General features: G+C 34.3%; 1 protein-coding gene across 2 annotated transcripts in view; it reads left to right on the forward strand.

Moving 5' to 3' along the window:
* Positions 1–13,119, forward strand: part of DTWD2 (DTW domain containing 2) — a 92,197-nt gene that overhangs the window by 41,367 nt on the left and 37,711 nt on the right. For both annotated transcript variants that reach the window (XM_004008691.6, XM_012178252.5), the window contains exon 4: positions 1,733–1,925. In XM_004008691.6, the coding sequence (XP_004008740.1) occupies positions 1,733–1,925 (193 nt within the window). The remainder of the gene's footprint in view (positions 1–1,732; positions 1,926–13,119) is intronic.

The following is a 13,119-nucleotide window of genomic DNA, read 5'->3' on the forward strand; positions in this document are numbered from 1 at the left end:
AATTTACACTGTGACACTTCTTTCACACGCAGAGGCTCTTTATAATGATAGTTTCTTTATAATTCTTGGATAGATGTGGATATGTAATTTGCCAACTTGGACCTTGTATTTTTATTGCAAAAATGGTGAGTATCTTAATGGTAGAAGTGGAAACTATCTGGGTCGTCCCTGACATTTGGCTCTCTAACCGTTCCACAAATGTGCTCGGGGATGAGAAACTTCATACTTTTCTAAATTGTGTAGCTCATTTTGAGCCTATGTTATTAAGTTCAGTTTTTTTGACGGTGCCTAGTATAGTGCTTATGCAGTAAATTATCATTCACTCTTGGATTCTAAACTAAAGCTGATTAAGAATATTGTTTTAATATTAGTCCAGTAATTAAATGATTGATTTAGTTTTCTGTTATAGAGTTTATGATATTACTCTGGGGGGATAAGAGGCCTATTACTTTTGGTATCCTTTGTAAATAGAATTTAAAAGAGTTGGGCTTTGTATATTAGCCCTGTATACTATGATTTTCTAAGTTTATTTGTTAGTCATAGAAATTGTTTTGTAGATTCCCTAGAACTTTATTATTTTTATTTTTACTTTATTTTACTTTACAATACTGTATTGGTTTTGCCATACATTGACATGAATCAGCCACGGGTGTATATGAGTTCCCAAACATGAACCCCCCTCCCACCTCCCACCCCATATCATCTCTCCAGATTATCCCCGTGCACCAGCCCCAAGCATCCTGTATCCTGTATTGAACACAGACTGGCGATTCGTTTCTTACATGATAGTATACATGTTTCAATGCCATTCTCCCAAATCATCCCACCCTCTCCCTCTCCCTCAGAGTCCAAAAGTCCATTCTATACATCTGTGTCTCTTTTGCTGTCTCACATACAGGGTTATCATTACCATCTTTCTAAATTCCATATATATGTGTTAGTATACTGTATTGGTGTTTTTCTGGCTTACTTCACTCTGTATAATTGGCTCCAGTTTCATCCATCTCATCAGAACTGACTCAAATGTATTCTTTTTCATGGCTGAGTAATACTCCATTGTTTATATGTACCACAGCTTTCTTATCCATTCGTCTGCTGATGGACATCTAGGTTGTTTCCATGTCCTGGCTATTATAAACAGTGCTGCGATGAACATTGGAGTACACGTGTCTCTTTAAATTCTGGTTTCCTTGGTGTGTATGCCCAACAGTGGGATTGCTGGGTCATAAGGCAGTTCTATTTGCAATTTTTAAAGGAATCTCCACAGTGTTCTCCATAGTGGCTCTACTAGTTTACATTCCCACCAACAGTGTAAGAGGGTTCCTTTTTCTCCACACCCTCTCCAGCATTTATTGCTTGTAGACTTTTGGATCGCAGCCATTCTGACTGGTGTGAGATGGTACCTCATTGTGGTTTTGATTTGCATTTCTCTGATAATGAGTGATGTTGAACATCTTTTCATGTGTTTGTTAGCCATCCTTATGTCTTCTTTGGAGAAATGTCTATTTAGTCCTTTGGCCCATTTTTTGATTGGGTCGTTTATTTTTCTGAAATTGAGCTGCATAAGTTACTTGTATATTTTTGAGATTAGTTGTTTGTCAGTTGCTTCATTTGCTATTATTTTCTCCCATTCCGAAGGCTGTCTTTTCACTTTGCTTATAGTTCCCTTTGTTGTGCAGAAGCTTTTAATTTTAATTAGATCCCATTTGTTTATTTTTGCTTTTATTTCCAGAGATCCTGAACTTTCAACTATTTGTCGGAAGTCTGATACATTAATATTATATCCAGGGGCTGAAGCTGCTAGTTTGGAAGAATTTATATTAGATTCTCCTGTTTATCCTTCCACAATAATCATCATCGATGGCACGTGGAGCCAGGCTAAGGACATTTTCTACAAGAATTCCTTGTTCCGACTGCCTAAACAGGTACACTAGTATTTTGACCTAGAGAAAATACAAATGTATAGTTCTATGTGTAGTATGTATTTTCTGAGAGGACACACGTATGCTGTTATATGTGAATTTGATGGTATTTATATATAAGCATGTCTATACATAGGTATGAATATGCTCTTGTGTATGTTTTATATATATGTAGAAAATTTCAGATTTGTCCTTATTTCTTAATTCCTACCATCAAGTTTCACCATCGTTTAGGTATTTAGATGTATTAAAAGTCTCAAACATTTAATCAGGAGAGTCTAAGGATTATTTACGTTATGTGTATTAATGTTTTTGTTAAGAAATGTTTAAATATTTTTGGGATACTAAATTGCCTTTTTTCTATTGGAAATGACTGAGTTTTTATGAAGGGCTTTTTTGGTCCTTCATGATTATAATCATATAATCATTATAATCTTATAATGAAATCAAAGTTTAGTTTGTTGATGTAATTGATGATGATAAATTTCCTAACTGTTAAATTGTTCTTGTGTTACTAGAATGAACACTTACAGTATTCTTTTGATACATTGCCAAAGTTTATATTTTTAGTTAATGGCATTAAATTATAATTTATATATTTTTTGTACTTTTATTACAATATTTGAGAACTAATATAATGTTCACTTCACCAAATAGAAATTTTAGTATTTTTCTATGGCTTAGAATAGTTTAAATAATAGTTTGCTCCTTAAAAGTTACATGGAACTTACTGGTAAAACCACCTGATCCTGGTCACTTTATTTTTTTATTTTTTTATTTTTTCTGGTCACTTTAAAATAACTTGAAAATACTTCTTTCAAACTCTTTTATCAAAATTATTTAAGCTTTCTACTTCTATTTGATTTGGTTTTTAATAGCTTATCTTTTTAAGGGAACTATTCCTTTCTCTTGGGTTAACAAATTGGTCGTCTGTACCTGTATATTCTTAAGGACTTACTTAAATTGCTTTTGAATGTTTACTTTTTTCTAATCTCTTTCTGTCTCACATACTCACTTTTTCCCATGAACAGACTCAAAAAGGGTTTCCCTATTTGTTGAGCTTTCAGAAGTATTAACCTTTAGATTGTTTTAATGACTATTAAACTTTATTCTTTCTTCATTAATTTGAGCTTTTCCCTTGATCCATTTATTTCATGTTTTCAGATTTTCTTCTTTTTGATTTTGTAAGATTTGTGCTTACTAGTGCTATGTTTCTTTACCAAGATTAGTTAGTTTCTTCTTTAATAATAAAGGAAGACTGTAATATTTCTTCTTAGTGTAATTGTCATTGTTTTCTGTGGCTTTGGATTGATGTGTTTTTTGTTATCTGTAACATTGATATAATTTCTTATTTGTTTTGATTTCTATTAATGAACTACAATGAGTTCTTAATTCTCAAGTGCTCTAACATTTTTTGTCAGTATTTTATTTCTTATTTTGTTGGATCATGATACCATTGCCAACAATATTTTGAATAATTTTATGATATTTATGAGGGCAAGTACATGGAAAATTTTTATGCATGTTCTATGAGTATAAAATATTTATGTTCTCTGTTTATCAATGAAAGTGTTTACTTTTCATCTTTTTAAAGTTTATTTGCAGTTTTGTCTTTAAGCTTTTATTTTTGGCACACTTAGGATATTTTATATTGAAACAGGTATATGAAAAACTTCTATTTGTATATTTTAATGAAATTATTCCTATACTTTCAATAGTTTTTACATACTTTTCTACACTCTTTTTGGGTTTATACAAGCCATGCACTTAGTGAAAAATAGCTGTGAAACCCTAATTCTGAGCTTTTTGATCTCAAATTCTTTATAGTTTTCATTCCTTTAAACTAAAATGTGGGCATGGTTTTTAGATGAAACTCAGCTTATATGTTGAATGCTTTGAATGGGCCAGTACTATTTCCAAGTACTTTACATATATTAATCTGTTTAATCTTTCCCCAGATTCTATGATGTAAGTATTGTTAATTATATTAGTTAACTTCACTTTAGATCATATAACTACTTCATAACACAACTGTGATTTGAATCTACCTAGTTTAGAGCCACAGCCTATGGTCTTAAAGTACTGTACCACTTCTGAAATGGAAAACTTTCATCTGGAATATTTATATATATATAATGGCTTCTATAGGTTTATTTAACTTCTGAAGTAGTCCGTGTGTTCACAAGAACCAGCTCATTGAAGGCATAGATACTGTTAGAATGTGGCACATTTCAGGTAAAATTTTATGTTTACATTCCCTTTTCCAGGAGATCTTCCCAACTCAGGGATCAAACCTAAGTCTCTGGCATTGCAGGCAAATTCTTTACTGTTCAGCCACCAGGGAAGTGTGTGTTTGCATTACATTTAGATATTTCTTAGTATAAAGAAAAAAGTTTGATGAAAGTGTTACATTTGTAAAACATTTGTGCAAATATTTGATTTTTTTTTCTTTTGTGCACGGTTATGTCATGTCTGCAACTCTAAGCTTTCATTTTGCAGTAACTACATGACTACCACAGAAATGAAGTACATAGTCACATTAAAAAAACTAAAAGCTATTTTAAAAATGAAAATTCACCAAAACTATTTTTCTCTCTTAAATTTAGTAGCAGATAAGGAAATAGGTAAATTAATTTTACTAGTCCTACTATGCCATACTTTTCTATCATCTTTTTCTCTTCTTGTTTTTCTAAACTAGAAGCAAATGTAGGTAGATTATATATTAAACCTTTAAATGGGTATCTCACAACCAGAACATAGGAGAAAATGCCTAAAAGAAACATCACATAGGTTTACCATGGGGGAAAATATCACCATAATCTAAAGTGAAAAGGCAAATGGCTCTTGAGAAGAGTATGAATCAGCAAAAGGCTTCATAAACTTGGAGTTCTTAGAAATTAATAAGATAAAGGCAGAAATCTCAAAAATGGGTCTTCAGTATAAAAACAAAATTCACAAAATAGAATGTACTTTTAATGGCATCATCACTTACTCTAATAATCATCTGATAGACAAGATACAAAGTTGTGAACTTTGATGCTGACATAACTTCAAACTTACAGAAAATTTTCACAAATAGTACAAAGTTCCCTCAAATACTCTCAGCTGTTAACTTTATGCCATATATCACTCTGTCTCTGTATGATTATGTTTTTCTAAACCTTTTGAGAGTAAGGAATAGATATTCAAGTTTTACTTTTTGGAATTGAAATTTTGCTAGCTCTAGACCAGAAAGATGATTTTTTCCTAAATATTTTTGCTTGAAATAAAAAATAGTAATTAAAACATGACATAATTTATAAAAACTCTTTTTATATATCTTGATAAGTTTCATCTTAATGTATTTTGGAAATATGAATCATTGTAAAAACAATAATATGCATTGGTTTTTAGAGTATCATAGTATTCAGCCCCAATATATGAGTATGACTTAGAAAAGATACGTTTCTAGAAGTTGTTGCAAAAAAAACCAATGAAATCTGTATATTTACTCTTTTTAAAACATATAAATATATTTTGTACGTAAATTATATGTGGTGTATATACAGTATATAAGTATATACTTTGTATATGTTCAGTTCAGTTCAGTCCCTCAGTTGTGTCCAATTCTTTGTGACCCCATGAACTGCAGCACGCCAGGCCTCCTTGTCCATCATCAACTCCTGGAGTCCACCCAAACCCATGTCCATTGAGTCAGTGATGCCATCCAGCCATCTCATCCTCTGTCGTCCCCTTCTCCTCCTGCCCTCAATGTTTCCCAGCATCAAGGTCTTTTCAAATGAGTCAGCTCTTTGCATCAAGTGGCCAAAGTATTGGAGTTTCAGCTTCAACATCAGTCCTTCCAATGAACACCCAGGACTGATTTAGGATGGACTAGTTGGACGTCCTTGCAGTCCAAAGGACTCTCAAGAGTCTTCTCCAACACCACCGTTCAAAAACATCAATTCTTCGGCACTCAGCTTTCTTTATAGTCTAACTCTCACATCCATACATGACCACTGGAAAAACCATAGCCTTGACTAGACAGACCTTTGTTGACAAAGTGATGTCTCTGCTTTTAATATGCTATCTAGGTTGGTCATAACTTTCCTTCCAAGGAATATGTATCTTTTAATTTTCATGGCTGCAACCACCATCTGCAATGATTTTGGAGCCCAGATAAATAAAGTTGGCCACTGTTTCCCCATCTTTTTGCCGTGAAGTGATGTATGTATATAAACATAAATATATACAAACAGAAATAGGTGAGATGAATTAAAAGTGGATTTTTATTTTTTTGAAAAGTGGATTGATTTTTAAATGTTACTATACACATATCCTTAGACACATATGTAGTTATAAAATGATATTGGTAATTACAGTGATTATATAGTAAGGTCTGAACTGTCTTCTGTAACATTAAAAAATTCGCTTGTTTTTAGTATTTCTCCCATTTCTTGAAAACATTTCCTGTATATTTGGTGATTTTTACTTAATTATTAACTTTGTTCCTCAGCTTTTCTGAAAGAAAATTTATTTTATTATATAGTGGACTTTCCTAGGAGCCTTGTTTTAATATATGATACAAATAAATTGTATGTAACATGTCGTTCTCATGGATGACAGAAATCCAACTCAAGCTAAACAAAAGAAAGTATATAAGTCATGTTCCTGGGAAACTCTGAATAGATGGGGGTGGGTTCTAACTTGCCTGAATCTGGTTCTGAAGTATCTTTTGAGAATTTGCTTCCCTTTGTGTTTTGATTTTTCTCTTGTTATGAATGAGCTTCCTCCCTGCCCCTGGAAGATGTGTGTGGGAAGTGGTCTCCCCTGGTTTTATTTATTATAATAGAAAGAGAAATTATCTTTCCCAGAGTAGAATCCTGGGTTGTTCTTTCATTGGAGTTGTTGTGGATGGTGGTACCATTATTGACAGAAGTACCGCAGGAACTAGGAATAAATTCCTTAGGGAACTTGGGGTGTTGCTATCAGCAGGATGATTTAGAATCATGAATGGGCAGAACAAAAGCCCTTAAGATAACTACAGTCTACTATATACCAGTTGTTTACTTGTAAAACTATGCTTATTTATACATTTCTTGGTTCATTCAAAGCTACTGCTCTATATAAATAGTTTAATAATTCTTTCTTACAGTCTAGTTCACCAAGTGAAAAGTAAAAATGAAAAAGGAAAACATACATCATCTCTTGCCAGTATGAGATGTAGTTTAAAATAATCTCTAAATAATAATTTAAGTTAATTAGGTTTTATTTCTAAATGTAATTTATTTGTCATTTCTTTTACTACCACCTCAGTATACATACACCCCTATACCTGCCTTTTGCATCAGTTTGTCTTAGCTGTTATTCTCAGTTTAGTTGATCTGCTTAGTTTCTGTAGTAGTATACTTTTTTGCTTTAAATGCAAGAAAGAAAAAAACGACAAAAAGAAAACAGAAATCAAAGTATTGGTCTTTTCCCAAATACACAGGTGGACTTCATACTTACCTAATTGTGGAATGAAAGAATTGTAAATCAGACACTAACTTGCTATGCTCAGTCATGTCTGATTCTTTTGTGACCCCATGGACTGTAGCATGCCAGGTTCCTCTGCCTTGGGATTTTACAGGCAAGAATGCTATAGTAAGTCGCTATTTCTTCCTCCTCCAGGGGCTCTTCCCGACCCAGAGAATGGTCCTGTGTCTCCTTTATCTACTGTGTTTGCAGGCAGATTCTTTACCACTGAGACACCTGGGAAGCCCAATGCAAACATTAACTTGGCCTCCTTTTAATCTGAATTTCTAATATATCCAGGCCATTTGGCAATGAATGACTATCTCTTCCCTCAGAAGAATTTTACACAGCAGACTCTTGACATTTGCTAGGAATAAATCTAAGGTGAATATGGAAATGTTTGTAGAGGCTTCTGGCTTTCTTCATAAACTTATTTTCAGGGAGTGTTTGCATATTCTTGCTATATTGCCTTTAAAACTTTCACTAAAGCTTGATTTTTTCACTTGATGATCAGAGCACTGTTGGGAGCACTCACTGGCTAAGACATTTTTGTAAAAACTTTGTCTTGTGTCTATATAGAGCTATTAAGGACTGGCTTATGTTACATCTAATCTGTTGCTTAATTAAAATTCATTGTTAATTGTTATCCTTAAAATGTTTTTTATTGAGGTGTAATTGACATGTTATATTAGTTTCAGGTGTATAGCATAATGATTCAATATTTGTATATATTGCAAAGTGCTGTCCACAGTAAGTCTAGTTAATATCCATTCCTCTACACAGGTACAGAATTTTTTTCTTGTGATTAGAATTCTTAGGATCTACTCTCTTAGCAATTTTATTTTATTTATTTATTTATTTATTTTTACTTTACAATATTGTATTGGTTTTGCCATACATTGACATGAATCCACCATGGATGTACATGTGTTCCCCATCCTGAACCCCCCTCCCACCTCCCTCCCCATCCCATCCCTCTGGGTCATCCCAGTGCACCAGCCCTGAGCACCCTGTATCATGCATCGAACTTGTACTGGCGATTCATTTCAAATATGATAATTATCATGTTTCAGTGCCATTCTCCCAAATCATCCCACCCTTGCCCTCTGGCACAGAGTCCAAAAGACTGTTCTATACATCTTTGTCTCTTTTGCTGTCTCACATACAGGGTTATTGTTACTATCTTTCTAAATAACTTTTTTTTTTTACAATATTGTAATGGTTTTGCCATACATCAACATGAATATGCCATGGGTGTACACCTGTTCCCAATCCTGACCCCCCCCCACCTCCCTCCCCATACCATCCCTCTGGGTCATCCCAGTGCACCAGCCCCAAGCATCCTATATCCTGCATCAAACCTAGACTGATGATTTGTTTCTTATATGATATTATACATGTTTCAATGCCATTCTCCCAAATCATCTCACCCTCTCCCTCTCCCACAGAGTCCAAAAGACTGTTCTATACATCTGTGTCTCTTTTGCTGTCTTGTATACAAGGTTATTGTTACCATCTTTCTTAATTCCATATATATGCATTAGTATACTGTATTGGTGTTTTCTCTCTGGCTTACTTCACTCTGTATAATCAGTTCCAGTTTCATCCACCTCATCAGAACTGATTCAAATGTATTCTTTTTCATGGCTGAGTAATACTCCATTGTGTATATGTACCACAGCTTTCTTATCCATTCGTCTGCTGATGGACATCTAGGTTGCTTCCATGTCCTGGCTATTATAAACAGTGCTGCGATGAACATTGGGGTACACGTGTCTCTTTAAATTCTGGTTTCCTCGGTGTGTATGCCTAGCAGTGGGATTGCTGGGTCATATGGCAGTTCTATTTCCAAGTGGCTGTACTAGTTTACATTCCTACCAACAGTGTAAGAGGGTTCCCGTTTCTCCACACCCTCTCCAGCATTTATTGCTTGTAGACTTTTTGGTAACAGCCATTCTGACTGGCCTGAAATGGTACCTCATTGTGGTTTTGATTTGCATTTCTCTGATAATGAGTGATGTTGAGCATCTTTTCATGTGTTTGTTAGCCATCTGTATGTCTTCTTTGGAGAAATGTCTGTTTGGTTCTTTGACCCAGTTTTTGATTGGGTCATTTATTTTTCTGGAATTGAGCTATAGGAGTTGCTTGTATATTTTTGAGATTAACTCTTTGTCAGTTGCTTTGTTTGCTATTATTTTCTCCCATTCCGAAGGCTGTCTTTTCACTTTGCTTATATTTTCCTTTGTTGTGCAGAAGCTTTTAATTTTAATTAGGTCCCATTTGTTTATTTTTGCTTTTATTTCCGTTATTCTGGGAGGTGGAGGACCTCCAAGAATATTCATAGAGGACCCTGCTGTGATTTATGTCAGAGAGTGTTTTGCCTATATTTTCCTCTAGGAGTTTTATAGTTTCTGGTCTTACATTTAGATCTTCAATCCATTTTGAGTTTATTTTTGTGTATGGTGTTAGAAAGTGTTCTAGTTTCATTCTTCTGCAACTGGTTGACCAGTTTTCCCAGCACCACTTGTTAAAGAGATTGTCTTTTCTCCATTGTATATTCTTGCCAGCTTTGTCAAAGATGAGGTGTCTATAGGTGCGTAGATTTATCTCTGGGCTTTCTATTTTGTCCCATTGATCCATATTTCTGTCTTTGTGCCAGTACCATACTGTCTTGATGACTGTAGCTTTGTAGTATAGTCTGAAGTCAGGCAAGTTGATTCCTCCAGTTCCATTCTTCTTTCTCAAGATTGCTTTGGCTATTTGAGGTTTTTTGTCTTTCCATACAAATTGTGAATAATAATAATATACTATATATGTTTTTAAAAACACTTTCTTCCTATGCCTTCATTTGGCATATGAATTAAGGAAGGTAATTCATGTAATTAAGGCTCAAAACTTGTGAAATTGGGATTTTGCATTTTGATGACTTGCTGCAATTTATATCCTAAGGATTACCTTCTACCTAAAAAGTGAGGTCCACCAGTTTTCAAAGACACATAGAAATTTAAAAGAATTAATTCAAAATCTAACAGCTTTAGAGTTTATAAAATATGAGTTACTAAAGAGTAGATACAAGGCTGTCTTCTTGGAAACTTAGAGTACCTTGTTTAATGGAATGTGTGGCACAGGCCTTATGGCGTATCTCAGCTCAGACTCTTGACATCAGACTGCCTGACTTTATACTTGGCTCCACAACTGCTTACCATTTGACATGACAGGTTATCTCTGCTCTTAGAGTCTTCATTTGGAAAATAGAAATAATAATGTCATTTACATAATAGATTTTTGTGACATTTAAATGAGATAACACACACAAAGCATTTAGCATAGCTCCTGGCTTATAGTGTGTACCTACTAAGTATTATTTACTGATATTATGTATAATGTCATTGGATAACTAGGGCTTGCCCAAGTCATTTACTTTTTCCTTAGTTAATAACTTTGCTTCATATTACCAGATAGTAATAGAATGTAGAATATATTTCTGAAGCTAGAGGATCTTGAGTTTCAATAGACAACTGAATTAAGGTCTTAATTCTTTCTGAAAAAATCGTATTTTTTAAGGGATAAATTTTAGTCTTAGCAATGATGTAATCACTTTCTTGTATCACAGTAATTAAATGATTGTTGAAAAGACTATAATTATAATTCATGTTTAGGAATTTAATTTTTTATAAAAGTAATATATTCACATGGCTGAAAGTTTAAAAGATATGAAAGAGTTCAGAGTAAAAAGTCTTCCTCTGGCCTCTATACCCCATATGCCCTTTTATCATTCTGAGAGGTAACCAATATATCAAGTTCTTATGCATTTTTCCAGATTACTTTATTTATATACAACTAAATCCTCCCTTTCCTCAATATGTGGTAGATACCTGCTGCTCTAATCTTTGCTTCTTTCATTTAACAAGTTATTTTAGGACTTACTTGTATCTATAGGTAAATAGCTTCTGTATTTATTTTAACTGCCGCAATTCTTAGGAATGGATGTATGTAATTTATTAGTGATGTTAAATTATGCTTCCTTTGTCATTTGTTTTTCCTATTCAATTTTTTCCTTAATTTTCTGGCAAAAGCTTTGCTGTGCTAGTTTCTGTTCTTGAGGCCTGTTAATGCAGGGAGGTAACTGTGAGAAAAGGGCCATAGCCCTGGGAGGAATTTTCTTTATTACCTTAGGTGTGCTCAAGATTTCACCCAAAGCACTGTCTATAAAAAAACAGATGATTGTCTTGTACTTTCCTCAGAATAAAAGCTTCTGCTTTTCAAAAGTCACTATTAAGAGAATGAAAAGAAAAACCACAGACTGAGAGAGAATATTTGCAAAGAATAGATTGGAAAAAAGAGCTGTATTCATAATATGTAATGAACCTTTAGCATTCAGTAATAAGAGAACAAACATCTCAGTTAAAGAATGGATTGGCTAAAATTTTAAATACTTCTACCAGAAGAAAGTGGAAGTGAAAGTCCCTCAGTTCCGTTTGACTTTTTGTGACCCCATGGACTGTAGCTCCCCAGGCTCCTCTGTCTGTGGAATTCACCATGGCAGAATACTGGAGGGGTAGCCATTCTGGGAGCTATGAGGGAAGCCTTCCTCAGTGATCAATGCAAAGAAATAGAGGAAAACAATAAAATGGGAGAGTAGAGATCTCTTCAAGAAAACTAGAGATACCAAGGAAACATTTCATGCAAAGATGGGTGCAATAAAGGACAGATGGTATGGACCTAACAGTAGCAGAAGATATTAAGAAGAGGTGGCAACAAAGGCAGAAATATAGATCAATGGGACAAAATAGAAAGCCCAGAGATAAATCCATGTACCTATGGACACCTCATCTTTGACAAAGCCGGCAAGAATATACAATGGAGAAAAGACAATCTCTTTAACAAAGTGGTGCTGGGAAAACTGGTCAACCACTTGCAGAAGAATGAAACTAGAACACTTTCTAACACCATACACAAAAATAAACTCAAAATGGATTGAAGATCTAAATGTAAGACCAGAAACTATAAAACTCCTAGAGGAAAATATAGGCAAAACACTCTCTGACATAAATCACAGCAGGGTCCTCTATGACCCACCTCCCAGAATAACGGAAATAAAAGCAAAAATAAACAAATGGGACCTAATTAAAATTAAAAGCTTCTGCACAACAAAAGAAACTATTAGCAAGGTGAAAAGACAGCCTTCAGAATGAGAGAAAATAATAGCAAACGAAGCAACTGACAAACAACTAATCTCAAAAATATACAGCAGCTCATGCAGCTCAATACCAGAAAAACAAACAACCCAATCAAAAAGTGGGCCAAAGAACTAAACAGACATTTCTCCAAAGAAGACATACAGATGGCTAACAAACACATGAAAAGATGCTCAACATCACTCATTATCAGAGAAATGCAAGTCAAAACCACAGTGACGTACCATCTCATGCTGGTCAGAATGGCTGCGATCCAAAAGTTTGCAAACAATAAATGCTGCAGAGGGAACCCTCTTATACTGTTGGTAGGAATGTAAACTAGTACAGCCACTATGGAGAACAGTGTGGAGATTCCTTAAAAAACTGGAAATAGAACTGCCATATGACCCAGCAATCCCACCTCTGGGCATATGCACTGAGGAAACCAGAATTGAAAGAGGCACCAGTACTCCAACATTGACTGAAGCACTGTTTACAATAGCTAGGATATGGAAGCAACCTAGATG

This window comes from Ovis aries, chromosome 5 (assembly GCF_016772045.2).
Source record: "Ovis aries strain OAR_USU_Benz2616 breed Rambouillet chromosome 5, ARS-UI_Ramb_v3.0, whole genome shotgun sequence".
Lineage (NCBI taxonomy): Eukaryota > Metazoa > Chordata > Mammalia > Artiodactyla > Bovidae > Ovis > Ovis aries.